Here is a 23,971-nt window from a genome sequence, read left to right on the forward strand (position 1 = left end):
AAATCAGCCAGCACACCTTGATATTGGACTTTCAAGCCTCTAGAACTGTGAAGAATGAATATATCTGTTGTTTATGTCACCCAGTATATGGTATTTCTTACAGTAGCCTGAGCTGATTGAGATATGGATATTTCAAATGAATTAAAAGAATTTAATTCTTTCAATGAATTAAAAGAACTTAATTCTTTCAATGAATGAAAAGTTAAGACTAGGGATTTTGGCAAAGAAATGGAAACTAGAAATAAAGAGGAATTCCATTATAGAGAAATAAAATTATTACAATTAAGAATTTGGGGCCAGGGGACCAGCAGTTAGCGCAATGGCTATGTCGCTGAACTCCCATGTAGTTGAACGTGGTTCAAGTCCTTGACCCGGTGGTTTAAACTCACACTAGGCGTGTGTGCGTGCGTGCCCAAGATCCCGAGAGGAGAAAGGAGGAGAAGGGACTGTGGTGGGCCATTGCCCCTGGGTGGTGATTTCTTGCTTTCTGTCTCTCTGTGTCTCTCTGTCTTTCTGGCAAGCCCACATGTCCTATAACAAAAACCTTTCCAAAAAAAAAAAAAGAATTCAGAGCCAGCAGGTGGTGCAGTGGTTAAGAGCACTGGACTCCCACATGGCTGACCATGGTTTGAGTCCCAGATCTGTTGGCTTGCTTTCTCTCTCTCCCTTTCTCTTTCTCTCTCACTCTGTCCCTCTCTGGTAAAATTATAAATAATAAATAAATAAATAAATAAATAAAGTTAAATAAAATAATTCTTTTAAAGAAAGGATTCAATGAATTCAATTGGTTTAACAGCAAATTAGCAACAAATTAGAAAGAACCAGTGAAATATAGGCCAGGAGAAAATGTCTAGACTAAAGCATAGGGGTAAAAAAAGGAGGAGAAATACAGGGAAACATAAAAACCTATGGAGGGGGACCAGCAGTTAGCGTAATGGCTATGTCGCTGAACTCCCATGTAGTCGACTGTGGTTCAGGTCCCGGACCTGGTGGCTTAAACTCACGCCGGGTGCATGTGCCTGCGTGTCCAAGATCCTGAGAGGAGAATGGAGGAGAAGGGATTGCAGCGTGGCCATCTCCCCTGGGTAGTGATTTCTCGCCTTCTATCTCTCTGTCTCTCTGTCTTTCTGGTGAGCGCACACGCTCTTTAAAAAAACTTAAAAAAAAAAAAAACCTATGGAGGGGCCAGCAGATGGTATGGTGGTTAAGGTGCCGGACTCCGACATGGCCAACTGTAGTTTGAGTCCCACTTGCTTTCTCACTTTCCTCTCTCTCTGTGTCTCCTATGGTGAGCACAGATGTCCTATACTAAATTTAAAAATAATAATAATGGGGCCAGCAGGTGCATGGTGGTTAAAGGTGCTGGATTCCCACATGGCCAAATGCGGTGTGAATCCTGGACCTGGCGGCTTGCTCTCTCACTTTCCCTTTCTCTTTTTCTCTGTCTCTGTCTGGTCAAATTAAATGATAACAACAACAACAACAACAACAACTAGAATTAAATAAAACAAAATAATTTTTAAAAATAATAATAATTATTACAAATAAAATTAAATCAATATTTTTTTAAAAGACCTATGGAATATACGGTTGGGTACAGAGGTAGAACAAAAGTAATGCTTTCTCCTTATAAATAACTTTTCATCTCTTTTCTTGCTATTAACACTGACTTTTTCAAACAACACACCTAAATTTGATAAGTAAAATTAGGAATAATGTCTGAATCCCATGAAATGACACCATAATGAAAGTTGCTGGACCAATAGCAAGCTCACCTTACAGGAAAAAAATTAACAGCTAATCCAAGTAACAAATAAATAAGACAAAATGGGGTTTTTTTTTTAAACCTTTGCCGGGGCTGTTCCTGAAGTTTTTCAAGCCGCACTAAGGATGGCTGGTTGGGGCGATGGAGCGTATCTGCAGTCCCAATAGTAACATTTAGGTCTGGAGATAAGAACGCTGGATATTGCACTGGCTGTGGTATAATAACATTCCTGCAAAATGGTAATAAAGTGAAATATTGAAATGATATAAATGTACTTCTAAAATTAGTAGTATTTATCACTTTTTGAATCCTTTTCTCTTTTATTATTTCAGCTCACCTCTCCATCTCTATCAGAGGATAGAGCCAGAAAAGAAGACAATAGTCAGAAATTCTGAGATAAGCACTCCATTGATTATTCTTACTAAAAGCATGGGCTCCAGGCTAGGGAAGGAGAGGGAGACCTGAAATTCTAATGGGAAGTAGAGAGTATGAGCCCAGACTTCTCTCCCAACCTTCAATCCTAAATCCTTATATCTTGAGTATATAATTTTTTAATATATTAATTATTTGGGGGACCAGCAGGTGGCATGGTGGTTAAGGTGCTGGACACTCCCACATGGCTGACCACGGTTCGAGTCCTGGACCTGGTGGCTTGGTTTCTCACTTTCCTCTCTCTCTCTCTCTGTGTCTCTCTGGTCAAATTAAAATAAAGGAATAAATGAATGAATAAATAAATAAATATTTAAATATATATATTATATATATATATAAATTATTTGGTAAGTATTGTGTGCCAGGCACTGTGTTCATATGGCTATGTAAGTTATCTCATTTAATTTTTACAGCAAACCCATGAAATAAAAACTATTAGATCCCACTTTATATTCCTTAGACGTTAAGGTTAAAGACACTAAACAATTTCTCCCAAGGTCCAGTAAGTGGTAAATCTAACATTTGAACATAGTCTCTTTGATCACGAAGTTCATGTTCTTAAACACTATATTATATACAGTGGAGAGAAACTTAAACTCAACAGGTCCAAAATAAAGCTCATCATCTTCCCAGTCCCCAAATAGGCCCTTTTTCCCCCATTATTCCCTAGTTCAGAAAACAACAGGGACAACTGTGTCATCAGAAAAGTCTTGACACATTTTTGCATAGAAAAATACATCATGACTTTCCTGATGACTTAACATATTCCCTGTGGTCACAATATGGGTTCTGCCAGCTACTGAGTTGATCTCTTTATGCATTCTGGAACGATGGAAATAGCTACATAATGGGTAACCTGAGCTAAAACTCCATTCATTGATCCCCTATCTCCATAAGCCCCTACTCTTGATGAACCACAGGGTCTCCTGGAATTGATGTGAGTTCAGAGCCCGTGTCCAGTAGTCCCCTAAAGCCCTAACTCTGACCTTTTCCCACTGCACAGTTACCTTGGGAAAAAGATATGCATCCCTTTGGGAAGGCCAGGGGAAAGATAGGCAGTATAAACTGTTGTCACTGTACTAGGATCCTCCCTCAAGGGGATCTGTCCTCCCCTTCATTCAAGGAGTCGAGGTCTATAAACTGGCTAAAGGTTGGAAAGTGACTGGGGGCATCCTTTTATGATCTGGGTTTGATTTTTGCTCAGTTGACCTAGAATTTTTCTGTTTATACCCATCAAGAAAAAATGTAGTTGGCTTTCTGTCTGTTCACTTCTAGGAATACCATGATCAAGTAGCCATGCCATAGGTCTACACTAGTCAGACTATTTTGATGATTGTTTTCACTCTACTGTCCCTTACAGGAACCATGCCCATCTTGCCTTTGGCAGTTGAGTGCCTTCGCTTGGTTCCTGCCACCTGGGATCGAATTATTCCCATTGTATTTAAGTTTCCCAATGCATAGTGACTCTAGTTCCCACTGTAAGTCTGGCCTGCTGAGAAGGGCAATCATAGAGCTCTTCAAGGATCCAGGACACCCTTCACAAACTCATTTCTCATAATCATTATAAAACGTGTGTCCTAGGGGTCAGCAGGTGGTGTGGTGGTTAAGGCACTGGACTCCCACATGGCTGACCACAGTTCAAGTCCTGGACCTGGCAACTTGCTTTTTCATTTTCCCTCTCTCTTTCTGTTGCTCTCGGGTGAGCATGTGTCCCCTGTTGCAAGTTAAAATATAATAATAATGATAAATAAAATTAAATAATTCTTTTTTTAAAAAAAAGTGTCCTCTGGGGAACCAGCAGTTAGCATAATGGCTATGTCGCTGGACTCCCACATAGTCGACCGCGGGTTGCATCCCGGAACCGGTGGCTTGAAACTCACGCCGGGCACAGGTGAGTGTGTGCCCAGGATCCTGAGAGGAGAATGGAGGAGAAGGGATTGCGGCGTGACCATCCCCCCTGGGGGGTGATTTCTCGCTTTCTGTCTCTATGTCTCTCTCTGTCTGTCTGGTGAGCGCACGCGCCCTATAGCAAAAATCTCTCCCCCCCCCAAAAAAAAAATGTGTCCTCTGGATTCACCCAGGTGGTCATAGATGAAAATCCACACTAACGTTATTTCTCTCAGCCTCTGAATCCTTTTCTCCGTATTCATTTCTAACTCACACACCTGGGGCCACCTTTTGGTTCATGTGTCAGCTGACCAACCACACAAGCTGCTGGAGCCCTTTCTAACTTTACATGCTGCAACGTTAAATGTAAAATCTTCACTTAGCGAATCCATATCAATAAATTCAGCCTGATCCAACTTTTTTTTTTCCTGTCATTATTTCAAATCCTTAATAGTCGTTTCTACCCGTTACTCAGATTTCTATCTGTATAAATTAGAAAACTCCAGTAGTTATTTTAAAGTGTAGCGCATTCCCTGAGGATCTAAAAGGGTAAAAGGTACTCACATCTGAGAAGCCTAAACCTACAATGATGATGATGGTTATGATAAAATACTTATTACTTGATAAGTAGCTAGCAACTAATTAAGCATTTTACTAAATGCTTTACATGTAACATATTTAACTATCATAGTAACTTAATTGAGTAGTTTCTATTTTTATCCCATGCAACAGATGAAGCACAGGGCTGGCTCTGTAGCCTGCTGGTTAAGGCAGCCAGATCTCAGATGGCGGACCATGCAGTTTGAATTCCGGCCCTGGCGGCTTGAGTATGTATGCCCAACATTCCAACAGGACGAAGAAGAGGAGAAGGGACGGCAGTGTGGTCATGCCCTGTCTGGAGGTGCTTTCTCTCTCACCTTCTTTGTCTGTTTCTCTCTCTGGCAAGTTGAAACAAAAACAAAAACAAAAACAAAAACACAATAAATGAAGCATCAAGATCCTTAAGGGACTTCTCCAAGGATGCCAGGATGTGAGCCCATGTAGTCTGGCTCTTAGAGCCTGAATTTTTCAGCACCATGTCTCGTCTCTGCCTACCCCTCCAGCTCATCTCCCATTGCTCCCCTCCTTGTTCCTATACTTATAGCCATTTGCACTAATGACTCACTATTCTCCAGCACAATTTAGCACCTCATGGCTCCCTGTCTTTACAAATATGCCCTCTTGGGGGATTGTGCTCCTTTATCTCTCCAAAATTAGCCGGATTCATTACTACCATTATTTTCAAGTCACGCTTCACTCTTTCTTTTGCGGAGCCTCTCCAACTCCCCTGGGAAGAATTAAAAGCTCCTTGGCTTTTTTTTCTATAAAGGTTTTTCTTTTTCTTTTTAAATTACTTATTTATTGTTATTATAAAGGTTTTTCTTTTTCTTTTTAAAATTACTTGTTATTTTATTTATTATTATTATTATTATTTTTAATTTGCTATTGGCCACATGTGCTCACCAGAGAGAGACACAGAGAGAGAGGGAAAGCAAGACTCAAATTGTGGTTGGCCAGTGCCTCAACCACCACACACCTACTGGCCCTAATCACCTTGGCTTTTAAATTCTACAGGAGGGCTCTTATACCATTTTCATTTTTTAAAAAAAGTTATTATTATTCACACGTCACTTTTGCATTAAGTCAAGAGCTACCTGAAGGCAGGAGCCAGGTCTCAGTATCTTTGTTAGCAATGCCTTGGGGATATAGCACACATTCAATAAATGTTTATTGAATCAGTGAATACAAAGGAAAAAAACAGTGAATTAACATAAGAAAAAAAATCAACTATACAGTTTTTTAGAGGATTTTGCCACTTGCCTGAGAGAAAGAGAGATAGAGTGAGAGGGAAAGTGAAAAGTCACCCCTCAAAGGTGCTGGTCGTGGTGCAATCCCTATTCCTCCATTCTCTTCCTGGGATCTTGGGCACACAAGTACATGAGCCCAGCGTGATTTTCAAGTCAACAGGTCTAGGAGTCAAACAGTGGTCAGCCATGTGGGAGTCCAGCAACACAACCAATACGCCATCTGCTGGCCCCATCAACTATATACTATTTCAACAAATCACCAATACCAAATAGATAAAGTGTATTTTGTTGATAATAGTCAGTGTTGCTGAGACTATAGAAAAATAGCACTTCACAACACAGCTGCTGGAGCCAACAGCTGGTGGAGCAGTATCTTGCTGGACTCCCACATGGCCAACCACAGTTCGAATCTCAGATCTGGTGGCATGAAACTCACATTAGGTGTGTGTGCATGTTTGCCCAAGATCCTGGGACGAGAATGGAGAAAGGATTGTAGCTTGGTCACTTTCCAGGTGATTTCTCACTTTCCTTCTTACTGTCTGTCTCTCTCTCATTCTCTCCCCAAAAAGAGCACACACACTCTAAGGCAAAACCTCTTTAAAAAAAAAAAAAATCTCCCTACACACACAGTTTCCCACCCTATATCTAATTCCCTCAATTCCAGTTCAGATTTTTCCTATTTCTTATTTTTTTTCTTTTTAAAGAATTATTTAACTTTATTTTATTTGCTTATTTATTTTAATTTGGCGAGAAAGACAGAGAGATAGAGAGAGAGAGAGAAAGCCACCAGGTCCGGGACTTGAACTGTGGTCGCCCATGTGAGAGTCCAGCACCCTTAACCACCACGCCACCTGCCAGCCCCTCTATTTCTTATTCTTAGACAGCACTATAGATTAAATATCATTCTCGGGTGCTCATTTTCCTTTAATCTATTTTTCACTGTTGAAATTTCAAAGTTGGAATACAATATTTTAAGTTACTTTGACAGTTACTAGTGACTTTTTTTTTATCACAGACTTTACATTAACAATTTGGAACTAACGATAGGAGTGGTCTGGAGGTAGGGGTAACATTTCTGTACCACAGATCAGAAAAATGATAGCTATTAGTCACTATGATCTTAAAAGTCTCTTACCTCTTTTTACAAAAGGAGTATCTCCCTGCCAACTCTCCTCATTCGACTCCCTCGCCCTTCTCTCCCTCAGCCATGAACTTGATATTCCTTTTTTTTCTTGTCTGCATACTTCCTCATCATCTTTTTCCAAGGCTATGCCAGAAACATAAATGTCTCCCGCCTTATTAAGCAGAACATTTTGTCATTTCTTTTACCTTGATGTCTAGCCCATCCTGGCCATGCCCTGGGGACTTAAGATAACCGAAATACTCTATCAAATAGATTAATTTTTTTAATCCCATGTGATCTATGTAATGACATTTAAAACACTTACGTCACTGGATCTGTTCTTTCTGGAGGTGGTGCGATATTCATAAACATGGGTGGCTCAATAATTTTCTGAAGAGGTTTTAGCTGAAGAAGAATGTAAGTATATTTTAGCGTGGCTTAGTGACAATTACAATTTGCCCTAATAATTGTGATCCCTCATGAGTATGGAATAGGCCATAAAAGTCCCATGAGGTATTGGATACTATTTACCAAGCATTTTATAGCTTTAATCTTATTTAATCCCCTCCATAAAACTATGACGTAGATAACTGTGCCTATTTTACAGATAATACTGAAGATTGGGGATTTGTTCAAGGTTATGCAGCAGGTGTAAGAGTCAGGATGTGAATGCAGGTTTATCTGCCTCTAATGTAGTTCCCTTTTTATGGAATCGTGATAGCTAAGGAGGGGCCTACATCACAGCAAAGTTCACAGACAGAACATCAAGTTGTCTTTTCTTACGTGCTCCATTCTTTTCCAAACAATAACTTTGTTCCTTGTTGCTAGCAGATTCTACCTCCACAAAATGATACTTTCCCAGTTTTATCTGAAAAGGACTGATCTCCTTAAGAATGGCTATTTATTTTTTTCATTATTATTATTTTTTATGAGAGATATTTTGCTATAGGTATGTGAGCTCACCAAAGAGACAGAGAGACAAAAAGTAAGAAATCACCCCTAGGGGGATGGCCATGCCATAATCACTCGTCCTCCATTCTCTTCTTAGGATTTTGGGCATGCATACAAGCATACCTGGTATGAGTTTTAAGCTGCTGGGTATGAGACTCAAACTGTGGTTGACTACATGGAGTCCAGTGATGTAACCATTACACTATCTGCTGGTCCCGAAGAATGGCTATTGTTACATGTTTTACTGTATTTGAACACAAAGCCTACCTCATGAGCTAAGACTATCACAAAAAGGACTAACAAGGAAGGGACCCTAAAAGGCCTAATTAATGATAAAAGGAAAAAGAAAACAGCATGCCCAAGATCCCAGGAGGAGAATGTAGGAGAAAGGATTGCAGCATGGCCATCTCCCCTGGGGGGTGATTTCTCACGTTCCCTCTCAGTGTATCTGTCTCTTTCTCTCTCCCACATAAGGAGCACATGCACCAGAAGGCAAAAACCTCTTTAAAATTTTTAAAAAGAAAGAAAGGAAACTCACAGAAGAGAAGGAAAAATAGCTTCTTTCTGTGGTTTTTCTTTGTGTAGTACTTACTCTAATATAGTAAACGTGATTATGAGATACTACAAGCCAATTTTTCAAAATATATGTCAGGGATTTCTCAGTTAACACAGTGGTAGGCTTATTCAATAAAACTGATGTCTCCATTCTTAATTTCTAACCAAAATCATCCAAAACTAAAAAATATAGCAAAACTAGAAATGAGAACCAGCAGGTGGCATGGTGGTTAAGGCACTGGATCTCACATGGCCGACTCTAGAGTTTGAGTCCTAGACCTGGCGGCTTAAAAATCACACTAGATGCGCATGTGTGCATGCCCAAAATCTTAACAGGAGAATGGAGGAGAAGGAATTGTGGTGGGGGATGATTTCTCACTTTTCTTCTCTCTGGTAAGCACATATGCCCTACATTACAGGAGCAGTAATGGGACCAGATTCTCAAATGCACCAAAGCTGTGATAATACCCAGGGACATCAAGAGTTCTTTCCAACCCTTGGTGAGAGTATATATTGGTACAGCTTTTCTAGAAAAATTCCTTGGAAAGGTCATTGTTTTGAACAATAATTTCCTTTCTAGGAATCTAGCTTAAAGACAATAATGAAAGGACACAGGTTAGTGTGCAAAAATGTTCACAGCAACATGAATTTATGACAGTCAATTTAAAGGGGCAAGCCAAAGTTAGGAAGATCTTCTTGGGTATGTTACTCTCTTGATGAATCTGGTGTTATTCAAATAACAGCAGATGTTGCAATAACCATGGGAGAAAGGAACATATGTGGTACAAGAACAAAATTTTATCTGAATAACATCAATAAGTTGATGTAAAATGATATAAAACTTTACACAAATACTTAAAATAATTTTGCTTTTAATTACATAAATGCATATATATATTATATATATTTTATAAATATATACACATACACACATACGCAAGTTTTATAATAAAGATACTTTGAAGAAAATATTACTTTAAAATGTGCAAGCAAATAATGGTAAAGACTTTTTCAAGCTGAAGAAAAGCACACATAATTCTAGGTCGGGAAGTGGAATAGCATTCTTTTAAAAAGATTTATTTTTCGTTTTTTTGGGGGGGAGAGATTTTTTCCTATAGGGCGCGTGCTCTCGCCAGACAGACAGAGAGAGACAGAGAGATGGAAAGCAAGAAATCATCCCCCAGGGGCAATGGCCACGCCGCAATCCCTTCTCCTCCATTCTCCTCTCGGGATCTTGGGCACGCACGCACACGTGCCCGGCGTGAGTTTAAGCCACCGGGTCCAGGACTCAAACCACGGTCAACTACATGGGAGTCCAGCGACATAGCCATTACGCTAACTGCTGGTCTCTAAAAAGACTTATTTTAAGAACTTTTCAAACTGGAAAACAATAAAAACCCAGAAAAGAATAATTTGACTGAAGAGCTACAGTAGAATAATAATTTTTCAAAAGAGAGTAACTAACCTGATGTGAAAATCCATAACCAAAGTTTCCGTAAGAGAACATAAATTCCACCTCCAAACTGCAGATAAGCTGGACATGTGACAAGTTTATTGTATGATATTTTAGTGGAGAAGTGATATCAAGAGATATTTTTATTTCACAAATCCATATGTTAGAAGCCAAAGCATGCATCTCTTCATTTTTTAAAATAAAACATATACACAAGGAATTCTCATAGAAGAATTACATTACGTTCTTGAAATGTTAAAATCTTTTGCATTAGTTAAGCAATATTATATGATTAGTATATGGAAAATACCAACCTATAATTGTTAATAGGATTACACCGAGCTACTGAAATACATACACGTGTATAAATTCATACACGTGTATATATTTCATAAATTATTTACTCACACTCCTCTCACCTCCACTCCAATTTGTGGATAAAATTTTGATTTAGACAAGTGATTTCACCTCTCTGAGCCCTGAGTTTCTTGTGAGCTCATTATGCTTATTTTTATGTCCCTTCCCCATCTGGGCCATTAGCAGCAGAAGTCTCTCTGAGTATAAGATCAATTGATCAAGCTAGTTATTTTTAGGCACTTAAAAATAAATTAGAGTAAGAATTGTAATCCACTCTTGATGAACTCTTGAAAGAGAAAAATAATGGTTCCTCAATTCAGCAAATGAGGCTTCTGAGGCTATACTGGCAGAGAAGCAGCTAGAGGCGTTTTATTCTGTTACTCAGTGATTTCTTTTTCTTTTCTTTTTTTGAGAGGTTTTTGCCATAGGGCGTGTGCGCTCGCCAGAGAGACAGAGAGAGACATAGAGACAGAAAGCGAGAAATCACCCCCCAGGGGGGATGGTCACGCCGCAATCCCTTCTCCTCCATTCTCCTCTCGGGATCTTGGGCATGCACGCACACGTGCCCAGCGTGAGTTTTAAGCCACCGGGTCCGGGACACAAACCGCGGTCGACTACATGGGAGTCCAGCGATATAGCCATTACGCTAACTGCTGGTCCCTACCCAGTGATTTCTAATGTTCTCTTTCACCATTTAGCATTAATATAGTAATTTTGTTTTGTTTTTTAGAGGCAGGGGTGAAGATTTTGTGAGCAAATGTTGTACTTTCTATTTAATACATTTCTACTAATTCAAACAGTGACCTGAGGATGACAAAAAGAATAAAAAGATATAAGCTATGAACAATATCGGAATAAGGTTAAATGAAATGTTAAAAAAAAAAAATTAAATGTGCCCAAAACTTAGGATGTTTCAGAGGAGGTCTTACTGTGTTTTTTTGGGTCATTTTAAGGTCTTCAGTGAAGCATCCTTTCTAGAAAAAGGTAATAATGAAATTCTTAATATAGAATTACTCTTGTATTACTATATTATCTAAACTATACTAGAGTAAAAAAGTCAGGTAAAGATTTTTCAAATGTACATATGAATCTAATAGCTAAAGTACAAACATAATGAATATTCAGAAGAAGAAAAGAAAAATTCCAGGTACTAGCAACAGAAATAAATTTTAATATTTACCTTAAGTTTTAGACAAAAATGTTCCTATTAGGTATAGTGCCTTTTTTTTCTTTTCTTGAAAGTCTTAAAGAACTATCATACCTATGTCATTTTGGAGGGTTTTGTAAATATAAATCTATATGATCAACTAACTCCTGACAGGATTGAGTACCTTCATCATCTCTAGGGGACAGGCAAAGCTTTGATACCCGTGGTCACCAATTGTAGTCATCTCTGTAGTCCTGTGATTCATCCCACCTAATTACAGATCCCATGGTTCCCTTGGTGAAAGGATGGATAATAAAACCCTTTACTGTTTCAAAATAGAGTCAGGAGGCCAAAGAGGAAACTGGAATCTGAACTTATGCACATAGCAAGTGACTGCTTTTGGAGTGTGAGGTGTCGTCCAGTTTACCCTCAGTGTCAGGCACGTGAAATGGAACAGCTGAAGAAACTCAGGATACGTGCCATGTGTTATCCAGCCCATTTTCATGGACACGTGTGTCTCCTTTAGCTTCTTCAGCACTCACTTAACTCATAAAGCCCTCGCACAGCTTTTGCTACTCTCATGTCAAAGACTGTTCATAACCTATAAGTGATTTAAATATTTTTGCATTTAAAGGCCTTGTCTTCCCTCTCGTTTTGGAATACATATTTGGTTTTACTGAATAGTAGTTCCTTGGTTGCTACTGTTCTAAGTTCCTCACTAAAAGTGTCTTATTCCTTACAAAATCAGCCCTTGAAATTCACTGACAATTTTCTTCCCCACATTTTCCACTCCTCCCAATTCCACGCTTAATGAACCACCTTACACCTTTAACTGCTTCACCAAACATTCCTTCCACCTCTCTGCTTTACCTGAGACCTAGAGTTTATGCTGCTCCCTTATAGACACCTCAAACGAAGGTGCTCCTTCTCCAAAAGCCTATGCCCCTCAAGGTCAGGAGGTGAAATAGCATCCTCCACCCTGCCCTCTATTGCTTCCAGATCACAGTATTCCTTGTGGGTGTAAAAAGTTCTCCTCTTTGAGACCAGCAGTTGGTATAATAACTATGTCCTTGGACTCCCATGTAGTCGAACATGGTTTGAGTCCCAGACCCAGTGGCTTAAATTCACACCGGGAGCCTGTGCGTGCGTGCCCAAGATCCCGAGAGAAGAATGGAGAAGGGATGGCAGTGTAGCCATCCCCTCTTGGGGGTGATTTCTTGATTTCTATCTCTCTGTCTCTGTCTTTCTGGCGAGTACACGTGCCCTACAGCAAAAACCTGTCAAAAAAAAAAAAAGTTCTCTTTTTAAGCCTCATGCTCTCTGGTGATTCCATTTTCTTTCAGACATTCAGGTCACTAATCCTCATTTATTTAAAACGTTGGCATGCAGTTAACATATCCTCTGCATTTCCCCAAAGCAAAACAGTCTCCAAATACTATTAATTCCTCACCTGTTAGTTCTTGGTGAGACACTATGAAGGAAATAACTTAGGTGGTGATATAGTAGTAGACAACACCCAGGATTAGCATATCACAAAAAGGGGACTTCAAAAATTTCATGGAAAAATTGAATTAGAAGATAAAAAATTTAAATATAAACTTTATTTTTCAACACAATTCTATCGAGTTCAAGACACTTTTATAAGCAACAATGTTATAGGGTGTGTGCGCTCGCCAGAGAGACAGAGAAAGACAGAGAGACAGAAAGCGAGAAATCACCTCCCGGGGGGATGGCCACGCTGCAATCCCTTCTCCTCCATTCTCCTCTCAGGATCTTGGGCACGCATGCACACGCACCCGGTGTGAGTTTAAGCCACTGGGCCCAGGACTCAAACCGCGTCGACTACATGGGAGTCCAGCGACATAGCCATTACGCTAACTGCTGGTCCCAGGATGCCCACTTTTTTCACCCTTTTCAATATAGTACTGGAAGTCCCCACCAATGCAATCAGAAAATAGAATGAAATAACAGGCATTCAAATAGGAAAAGAAGAGGTGAAACTATCTCTATTTGCAGATGGCATGACTGTATACATAGAAGACCCAATGGTATCCATGGAAAAATTCCTGGAAGTAATACATGAATATAGTAATGTTGCAGGATACAAAATCAAAATACAGAAGTCTATAGCATTTCTGTATATGAACAACAGGCAGACTGAGATAGAACTGAAAAAAGTAATTCCATTTGCCATAGCCACAAAAAGTATAAGATACCTAGGAATAAATCCAACCAAAGAAGTTCAAGACATCCACAAGGAAAACTATAAGAAGATAAAAAGAAATTGAAAATGACACAAATATGTGGAAAGACATCCCATGTCCCTGGATTAGAAGAATTAATATAACCAAAATGGCACTTCTACCCAAATTAAGCTATATATTTAATGCAATTCCAATCAAAGTGCCAGAGACATTCTTTACAGATCTAGTAAAGACAATAATACAATTTGTCTGGATTCATAAGAGACCTTGTATTGCCAAAGCAATCCTGCACAAGAAGAGTGGAGTGGATGGCATCTCACTCCCTAACCCAAAAATATACTACAAAGCTGTGGTAATCAAAACAGCATGGTATTGGCACAGAATAGACAGGTAGACCAAAGGAACAGAATAGAGTCCTCAGAAATAAACTCCCAGACATACAGCCAACTGATTTCTGACAAAGGGTACCAGTCAATCCAGCAGAGAAAGAAAAACCGCTTCAGCAAATGGTGCTGGAAAAACTGAATATCCACTTGCAGAAAGATGAATCTGAACCCCTACCTCTCACCTTTGACAAAAATCAACTCAAAGTGGGTCAAAGATCTAAAACTAAGATCTCAAACTATAAAACTGCTGCTGGAAAACACTGAGGAAACTCTGGGAGACATTGGGGCAGGCAAAGACTTCTTAAATAAGACCCCCAAAGCACAGTCAGTAATCCCAAAAATAGATAAGTGGGATTACATCAGATTAAGAAGTTTCTGCATTGGCAAAAGACACAGTAATTAGTGTGAATCAACAGCCCTCTGAATGGGAAAATATTTTTGTAAACTATGCATTAGATAAGGGACTGATAACCAGAATACACAAGGAACTCAAGCAGCTGTCTGGAAAAAAGATGGCTAATCCTATTAAAAGATGAGAGAATGAGCTGAAAAAAACCACTCTCTAAGGAAGACATACGAATAGCCAACAAGGCATATTAAAAAAATGCCCCTCAACACCCCACCTCCATCTCTATGTCTCTCTGGTGCACACGCCCTATAGCAAAAATAGAAACTGGAAAAAAATTAATTGTTGTCCACATGTCTAAGCCTCCTTCAACCAAAAAATGAATGACACCACATGTTTCTAATGTCTAAATTGTCATGTGTAGAAGAAATTTTAGTATTTTCAAAGGTCTTCTCTGCCAATATTTTTGAGAATCCCTGATTGCTAACTCTTATTCATTAGTCAATATATTAATCATCTTCCTCACCTGATGACTCTTGTTAATGTACTGAAAAGTGATCTAATTTTCTCCAAGTTCTTACTATGAAAATGTTCAAACATGCAGATCAGTTGATAGACTATGACAATAAGTACCAATGTACTTTCCATGGAGGTTAACAAGTTCAAATATTTATTTAACAATTGTCAAAACTGTTTAACATGTGCCATGGATGTTTAATCTTTACATGTGTATGTTTATAATACATGTTAGCTGAACATATATAAAAATTTTATATATAAATTTCAACCATTATTACTCTTTATTCTTAAATGCTAAAACTATTTTTAAAATAACTATTTTTTAACTTTTATTTATTATTAGTATTGTTATTATTATTATTTTCCAATTTGACCCAAGAGAGACAGAGAGAGAGAGAGAGAAGGAGAATGAGAAAGGAAACCACCAGGTCCAGGACTTGAACCACTGTTGACCATGTGGGAGTCCAGTGCTTTCAACCATCACGCTGCCTGCTGGCCTCCTTAAATACTATAAAAATAAGGCTATTATTGTACATGATCACAATGTATACATATTTCAAAGCATTATGTCGCACGTGATAAATATATACAAGTTTTATTTGTAAATTAAACAAAAACACTTTTTTAAACATCGTTATCACTAACCTCAAAATTAATTTTTTGAGAGATTTTGCTCTCCAGAGAGACAGAGACAGACAGAGAGAAAGAAAGCAAGAATTCACCACCCCCCAGGAGGGATGGCCACACCATAATCCCTTCTCTTCCATTCTCCTCTTGGCATTTTGGGCACATATGCACATGTGCCTGGCAGAGTTCTAAACCACCAGGTCCAGGACTCAAACCATGGTGAACTATGTGGGAGTCCAGCTATATAACAATTACACCATCTGCTGGTCCCTCAAAATTAAATTATTAAAAATGTTATGTTGTTACAAAATAATTTTTTTTTGATAGATAGAGGAAGACTTTGTTTCCTAAGGCCATGAGTTTGAAGGCAGATAACACACAAAAGGAGTCTATCAGGAATAATAAATCACAACAGTAAACATCAACCTGACACTGCGATATCAAGATGAAAAAAAAAATGTTGAGGACCAGCAGTTAGTGTAATGGCTATGTCGCTGGACTCCCACGTAGTCGACCGTGGTTCGCGTCCTGGACCCGGTGGCTTAAAACTCATGCCGGGCGCATGTGCGTGCATGCCCAAGATCCCGAGAGGAGAATGGAGGAGAAGGGATTGCAGCGTGGCCATCCCCCCAGGGGGTGATTTCTCACTTTCCATCTCTCTGTCTCTCTCTGTCTGTCTGGCGAGTGCATGCACCCTATAGCAAAAACCTCTCAAAAAAAAAAAAAAGTTGATACGTACCTGAATTATTTCATAAAGATGTATTTGAACACTCCCTAACAAGGTAGGATACTTTTCTGTATCATCATACTGCATTAACTCCAAGGCAACATTATTCCGCTCATCATCTTGACGTCTAGGAACCTCAACACCAAAAAAATATATACAAAGAAGCATTAGATTTTTACCCTTAATTTCAGATATAAGTTCTGAATACATTCATAAAATCTATTATATGTATACTCAATTATTAATTTTTGTATGTCATTATAGTTTTATAATTCTATAAGCTCAGAGTCACATATACTCTCATATAAACAAAAATCAGAACCCTACCTACGTTGATACCAATTAGTCTTGTTGAAACATCCCATTACCTACATTCTTTTTTAAAAACTCTACAAAAAATCCAACCCTCAAAACTCTAGTGAAAGTATACTATACTATCAAAGGTAACCCAATATCCAATATGAAATCCAAATAGACATGGTAATCCAAATACAAGTTATCTAAATATCCAATATTAAAGAATATCTAATGTCCTTTTCAGTTTCTGTTCTTTAACTTTTGATAAATTATGTACAATTGCCTGAATATATAACTTTGTCCCAATCTGCACTCTATAGCATGATATCATTATTACGTGAATCTTAAAATTTATACTAAAAAAAAAAAAATTCATGCCTTCGTACTCCCAAGATTCTAGATGACTTTTTTATGATCTCTCTCCCCACAACTTAGATCATGAAGTCTGTATATATTTTTTAAAGTTTATTTACTTTTTCATAACAGAGAGAGCGAGACCCCCAGTAGGGTCTTCATGCTGCAATACACTCCCAGCCTCAGCCACAGACGTGTGTACACATCGAGAATGTGCAGTCCTCAGGAAGGTCTCTTTCCTGTGTGGGTCCATTCATTACCTGTGCCACCACCTGGCCTCAACTTTTTAAAGAATGTTTGTGACCATTTTTCCCTGAGACAGGAGAAAAGGGAATAGAAGCCCTGTATTCCAACATAGTGATTAAGAGGCCAGACTTGGTTTTCTAGCAGGCTGGCATCTAGAGTTCTACAATCAGTCTGTCTGCTAGAAAACCACAATGCTGGGACTGGCCGGTAGCATGGTGGTTAAGAGTGTTGGAATCCCGGGACCAGCATTTAGCGTAACAGCTATGTCGCTGGACTCCCACGTAGTCAACCGCGGGTTGCATCCCAGACCCGGTGGCTTAAAACTCACGCCGGGCGCGTGTGCGTGCGTGTCCAAGATCCCAAGAGGAGAATGGAGGAGAAGGGATTGAGGCGTGACCATCCCCCCTAGGGGGGTGATTTCTCGCTTTCTGTCTCTATGTCTCTCTCTCTGTCTGTCTGGCGAGCGCATGTGCAAAAACCTCTCCAAAAAAAAAAAAAAAAAAACACAGACAGTAACAAGTCAGTGAAGAAGTTCACCAAGGTCATGCATTCTGCAATCAGCTGTTTATTAAAAAAGAAATATCACTATAGTCCATTTAAAACTATAAGGAGACATTCTTTATCAAGATGAGAACTTTAACATTACCTGTACAGAAAAATACTTCACTTCATCAAACTTAATCATAGTGTTCCTTCCACTGTCTCTGATCTGCAAGGTGGACGTTTTCGTACACTTCACAATGTTGTTTACAGTGATGCGAATGAATAGACGAGTGTAATGCTGCAAGTTGACTGAAAATAATATAATATTTAGGAAACAGGTTTTGTTGTAATTGAGCAGTAACACATAAAATTAATCCACTAAAGAATTCAAGCCAAAACCCAAGAATCAATCAAGTAAACATAGATGTTCACTGTAGTAGATTAAACAATAGGAGAGTCTGTAAAATAGTATTTTTACCCGTGGCAAATAAGAACAACATCAGTTAGAAAAGAAGGTTGATTCTTCCTTAGATCCCTTGGCATATTTTTGTCTTCACATTTCCATTGTAATTCCTGTACAATTTTTCTATATATTAATTTTTTAAGTGACTAAATATTTAAATATACATATAGCTGAAATTTTTTTCAATGCATTATTGTATGAAAATTTATAAAAAGTCACTCAAGAATCATTTTTAAGTCAACAGAATTTAGAAGTGTTCAACTCTCTAGTTCACTTTCACTGTATGCTCTTTTTGCATTATATTATTCTGTATTGTTATCTCTCAGAACACTCCATGCATTTAAATACCTTTTTCATGATTTAACTAATTATCTTAAGAAAGCACTTCATGGGAGCAGCAGTTATCATAATGGCTATGTCGCTGGATGCCCACGTAGTCGACCATGGTTCGAGTCCTGGACCCAGTGGCTTAAACTCACGCCGGGCGTGTGTGCGTGCGTGCCCAAGATCCTGAGAGGAGAATGGAGGAGAAGGGATTGTGTCGTGGCCATCCCCCCTGGGGGGCGATTTCTCGCTTTCTGTCTCTCTGTCTCTCTCTGTCTGTCTGGTGAGTGCACGTGCCCTATAGCAAAAACCTCTCCAAAAAAAAAAGAAATCGCTTCAAACAAAATTGTTTTCAAAAGCTTCTTTATATAAAAAAGAGACACCAAGTCTCCATAACTAGACAGTTTTTCTTTCTTTCCTTTTTTTAGAACATTTTGCTAGAGGGCACATGTATTGGCTGATCCTTTCCCCCACTGCATGGTGAATGGTCATGCCACAATCTTTTCTCCTCCATATGTCCCCCTTTAGAAATGTTATGCATGCATGCACATGTGTACTCTGCCAAATTTTTAAAAAAGGAAAAACAGAATGGAGCTAAGTTCTCCTGCCCTTGAGTCTGGGCTGGCTCTGTGACTAACCAACAAAACACAATGGACATGAGTAGAGTTGGACCTAGGATGAACAAGATAGGTACTTGGCTAGGATGCAAAACTCAAGAGAATACCAAAAACTTCAGTAATAAAGATAAATAATACACAGAGAGTCTTCAAACAGTTGGTGGAAAATGCACAGGATAAAAGAATATGCATAAAACCAAATAAACTTATACTTTAATTCTATTTTTCCACAAACACTTTGTAGTCTTCTTGCATTATATAATTTTCCCCCTAGAGGGCATGTGAACTTGCCAGACAGAGACAGAGAGAGACAGAGGACAGGGAGAGAAAAAAACACCTGCCATGGGAAATAATCATGCTACAACCTCTTCTCCACCTCTCCTTCCCCTTTGGCATTTTGAGCACACACTGCCATGCTCCTGGCATTTCTTAAGCCACTGGGTCTCAGGCCACATAGTCATGTGGGATCCCAGGTCATGGAGCCAACCTAATGTAAAATATTTTTTAAACAGTAAAAATTAATGCAGAATAAAAGAATATGATGAAACTACATGGAAAAAGAAAAAGGTTCAACCATTTTAGCATCCCAGCTACATCCAAACTTCAAGGCATTTCCACTTCAGCACTAGACTCATTAACGAGCTATTTCAGCGATTCCAACCCTTTGTCCTGCCAGCCAACTGCAGCTAGAGTTGTGATACCATGAAGTACAAGTACCATCTAGTGAATGTACATGCAGTGGTTGATAACAAAATGACTTTATTTTACTTCAAGAGATTTTTGCTATAGGGTATGTGCTCTCGCTGAAGATATGGAGAGTCAGAAAGTGAGATATCACTTCCCCAGGGGGATAGCCGTACCGCAATCTCTTCTCTATTCTCCTCTAGGAATTTTGGGCACACATGCACATATGTGCAGTGTGAGTTTCAAGCAACTGGGTCCAGAACTTGAACCAAGGTTGGCCATGTGGGAGTCCAGTGCCTTAACCACTATGTTACCTGCTAGCCCCCAAATGGTTAATTTTTTAATTGTTTATTTTATTTTATTTATTGCTATTAATTTTTTTTTGGAGAGGTTTTTGCTATAGGGCGCGTGTGCTCGCCAGACAGACAGAGAGAGACAGAGAGACAGAAAGCAGGAAATCACCCCCCAGGGGGGATGGCCATGCCGCAATCCCTTCTCCTCCATTCTCCTCTCAGGACCCTGGGCACACACACACACACGCGCCCGGCGTGAGTTTAAGCCATTGGGTCTGGGCATCGAACCGCGGTCGACTACGTGGGAGTCCAGCAACATAGCCATTACGCTAACTGCTGGTCCCTATTGCTATTATTTTTTAACTTGCTATAGTCATCAGAGAGACACAGAGAGAGGGGGGGAAAGTGAGAAAGCAAGCCTTTAGGTCTAGGACTTGAACTGCAGTCAGCCATGTGGGAGTCCAGTTTCCCAACCACCACAGTACCTGCTGGCCCAAATGAATAACTAAAACAGTAAGATATCATCATACTATATTCTTAAATCAAAAGAAAGGATACTCTTAGTCGTAAAATATCTGCAGCTCTTTATATGAACAGCCAAGCAGCCAGCCTACAACAAACAATAAAAAAAAAAGAGAGTTAAGGCATTAAATTTTCTTCTACTTTACACTGAAGTATATATTTTTAAATATAACATGAACGCACACACTCCAGATGTGAGTTTTAAATATAACATGAACTCACACACTCCAGATGTGAGTTTTAAGCTGCTTGGTCTGGGACTTGAACTATGGTCGACTATGTGGGAGTTGAGAGACATCACCATTATGCCATCTGCTGGTTCCAAACATTTGAATTCTAATACACTATGTTAGTTAAATATATTTAGCCAAATTTAGTCTTAAAAATAAAACAAGTAAAAGATCACAGAAATATTATATTAAACATTGAGGAATGGTAGGAAGTAGAGACGACAAAAGAAATTTTTATTTCATACCCAGTAACTGTTCTAACAGTGTTCAGAAAATAAAGAAAATTGTAGAAGAATGTCATTATAGCTGACAGTTGTAAATGTAGGCAGAAACTCATGTCCTATACCCTGAGGCACCCAAAATATAACAGATTTTCTGGTTCTCAACATAGATATTAAATCGTGCATGTGTGTGTTAAGTGAGTTTGCTTTTGTTTCTTCTTCTTTTTTTTTTAATAGTAAAAGAGGGTGAGATTAATTTGTTAACTGTAGTTCAATCTGGTCATGAATATCAACTGAAGAGCTCAGTAACAATGCTAACTCCCAGAGATTCTGAATTAGTAGACCTTAGGTGGGGCACAAAATCAATGTGTTATAAAAGTATCCCGGGCAATTCTGATGTAAGTAGAGTCAGGAATCTCTAACATAGAAAACATTATTTCTTGGGACCAGCAGGTGGCATGGAGGTTAAGATGCTGGACATTCCCACATGGCCGACAGCGGTTGGGGTACCGGACCTGGTGGCTTGCCTTCTCACTTTCCCCCTCTCTCTCTCTCTGTGTATCTCTCTCTGGTCAAATTAAAATAAATGAATAAATACATAAAATTAAATAAATAATTATTAAAAAAAGAAAACATTATTTCTGTGAACCACATGTTTTCTATGATTATTTCAATGTTTCTTCTGACCCATAAAAATGAAAAAATTAATGGACATATGTTACTAGAAAGGAACATTTTCTGCACATAATTTTTGATTGCTAAATAATAAACACCAATTACTCTTCATATTAAATAGCCATTGTTAAGGTTTATTAAGGGTTAGTTGTACCTACCACATTACCAAATGCCACCAAACTTGGTATTTCAGGTGCTACTTCTACCTCTTCACTATCGGACTCTTTAAGAGTTTTTCTCAGCATCTACAATGTAAATAAATCAACATTTAGAAGGAAAAGAAAACATAGCTAGGTAGAAGATTAATTAAATTCCATAAATATTTTGAGTACCTTGTAAGTCTCTCACATACCCTAGGCAGTGAGATATTAATATGACTCAGAAATTCATCTCTATCTTCAATAAGTTTATCAGTAAGTTAGCAGAGAAATAAAAATGTACACAATTAAATAGACTATCATTAAAGGAATTATAAAAGTGGAGAAAAGTGCATAGTATTATAGTATGAACAATAATTCTTCAGTTTGTTAAGAGATTTAAACTTAAAAAAATTGTAAGGAGAGAATTCTAACTGGCCCAAGTATGGAAACCACCTTGATTCTGAATCTCTACTCATCATTATATACACACACACACACACGCACACACACACACACACACGTGTGTGTGTGTGTGTATTTTTAGGAATACAAATGAAACCACACAAGACATATACCTTGAGCATTACTAGGAGAGAGAATGCCACACTCTTTAGATTTCCTCTTAGTAGAGAAATAAAATACCAAGCTCTCACACCTATCCCCATCACAATCTATAGGAACGGAAAACAAGGGAAAAGAAATCTTGAGCTGCTGTAGAAAAGAGCAGGGAGGAACGGGAACACAAAGGAAGCACAGACGAAATCATCCTGAGAAAGGGGAAGTTCAACACCAAGTGCATATACTCTGACCACAGGTCTAGGACTTGTAGTCCACAGAAACATCTACAAAGAAGAAACCTAAAGGAGAAATGCCAGAGTATCTTCCTCTGAGGAGCACTGCTTCTGGTATGAAAGAGAGACAAAAAGAGGTATCACTTGGGACCAGCAGGTGGCGTTGTGGTTAAGGTGGACTCCCACATGGCTGAATGCAGTTTGAGGCCCAGACCTGGCCGCTTGAGAATCATGCTGGGAGCATGTGTGTGCATGCCCAAAATCCTGAGAGGAGAATGCAGGAGGGACTGTGGCATGGCTATTCCCCCTGGGGGGAGGGGGATTTCTCTCTTTCTCTCTGTCTCCAGAAAGTACACACATCCTGTGACAAAAACCATGGGGGGGGGGTGTATTCCTGTATACATGGCAATGAAAAGAAAGGAGAATGTAAGAGAGGAAAATTAGAAATTCCAGAAAAACAAAAGAGAACCAGGTTATGCCATTCAGGTAGCAGGTCGTCCAGCTCCAGAATCCCATTTTAGAATCTGTTTACACACACCGATCATTTTAATACATTACCAACTGCTAAATGCTGTGTTCACGGAAAAGTACTCTGAGACTTGCTGCAGGAAAATTACCAGGGAGTACTTTTGAGATCCACATCTGTGTGAGAGTGGGAGATAAGACTGGGCATAAGAAGACACTCTGATATAGTCACATAAAAGGGCTCGACTGATGCCATGGGGGCCCTCAGGACTGTGCTGGCCCTTCAGAATTGTAGCACTTTGGGATCAGAAAGCCAGGCCTTTATATTCCTGCATCAATCAATCATTAACTTGGGCTGTCCAAATTCTGTTTCCAGGAAGATAGAGTGCAAGTTCTTTTCCCTCCTTCTAGGAGTTGGGGAGAACTCATAATTAGTACGAGTAAAATCTCTAAATATCACACACGAAGCAAATATAAGGAGATTCTAAAACGTGGGGAAAGGCGGACGAGCTAGGTGCCTCAGGATCCAAAGAACGGCAGAGTGGGGTGTTCCTTGTGGTTTCTTTTTCCTCGTATATCCCAAACTTAAAGTTGAAGAAGTCAGCAACTCAGAAACGCTAACAAGAGCAGGCAAAACAGCAACTTGGAAGCCTGCTATCTTGAACCAAAGTGCCAAGAAAGGGGTATCCTAACAAGACTGAAAATTTTATACAGTATTTTCTCTACCACAATTGAACACTGCTGTGGCTACTCTCACCCAGATTTCTGCCCTCAAAAGGCTATCACAGATGTCCGAAAACCCCATCTGGGGTGATATAAAAAAAGCCATCTTGGGACCAG

At 39.1% G+C, this 23,971-nt stretch overlaps 1 protein-coding gene across 1 annotated transcript in view; it reads right to left on the reverse strand.

The window, feature by feature from the left end:
* The window catches only part of CATSPERT (catsper channel auxiliary subunit tau), a 161,226-nt gene that overhangs the window by 114,611 nt on the left and 22,644 nt on the right, over window positions 1-23,971 (reverse strand). The window contains 8 exon segments of the mRNA XM_014589560.2: window positions 1,848-1,994; window positions 7,380-7,459; window positions 10,026-10,094; window positions 11,300-11,344; window positions 16,339-16,461; window positions 17,870-18,015; window positions 20,646-20,697; window positions 21,894-21,980. Of these exon segments, the coding sequence (XP_014445046.1) occupies window positions 1,848-1,994; window positions 7,380-7,459; window positions 10,026-10,094; window positions 11,300-11,344; window positions 16,339-16,461; window positions 17,870-18,015; window positions 20,646-20,697; window positions 21,894-21,980 (749 nt within the window).

The sequence above is a fragment of the Tupaia chinensis genome, unplaced genomic scaffold (genome assembly GCF_000334495.1).
Source record: "Tupaia chinensis unplaced genomic scaffold, TupChi_1.0 Scaffold000361_2, whole genome shotgun sequence".
In the NCBI taxonomy this organism is placed as follows: Eukaryota; Metazoa; Chordata; class Mammalia; order Scandentia; family Tupaiidae; genus Tupaia; species Tupaia belangeri.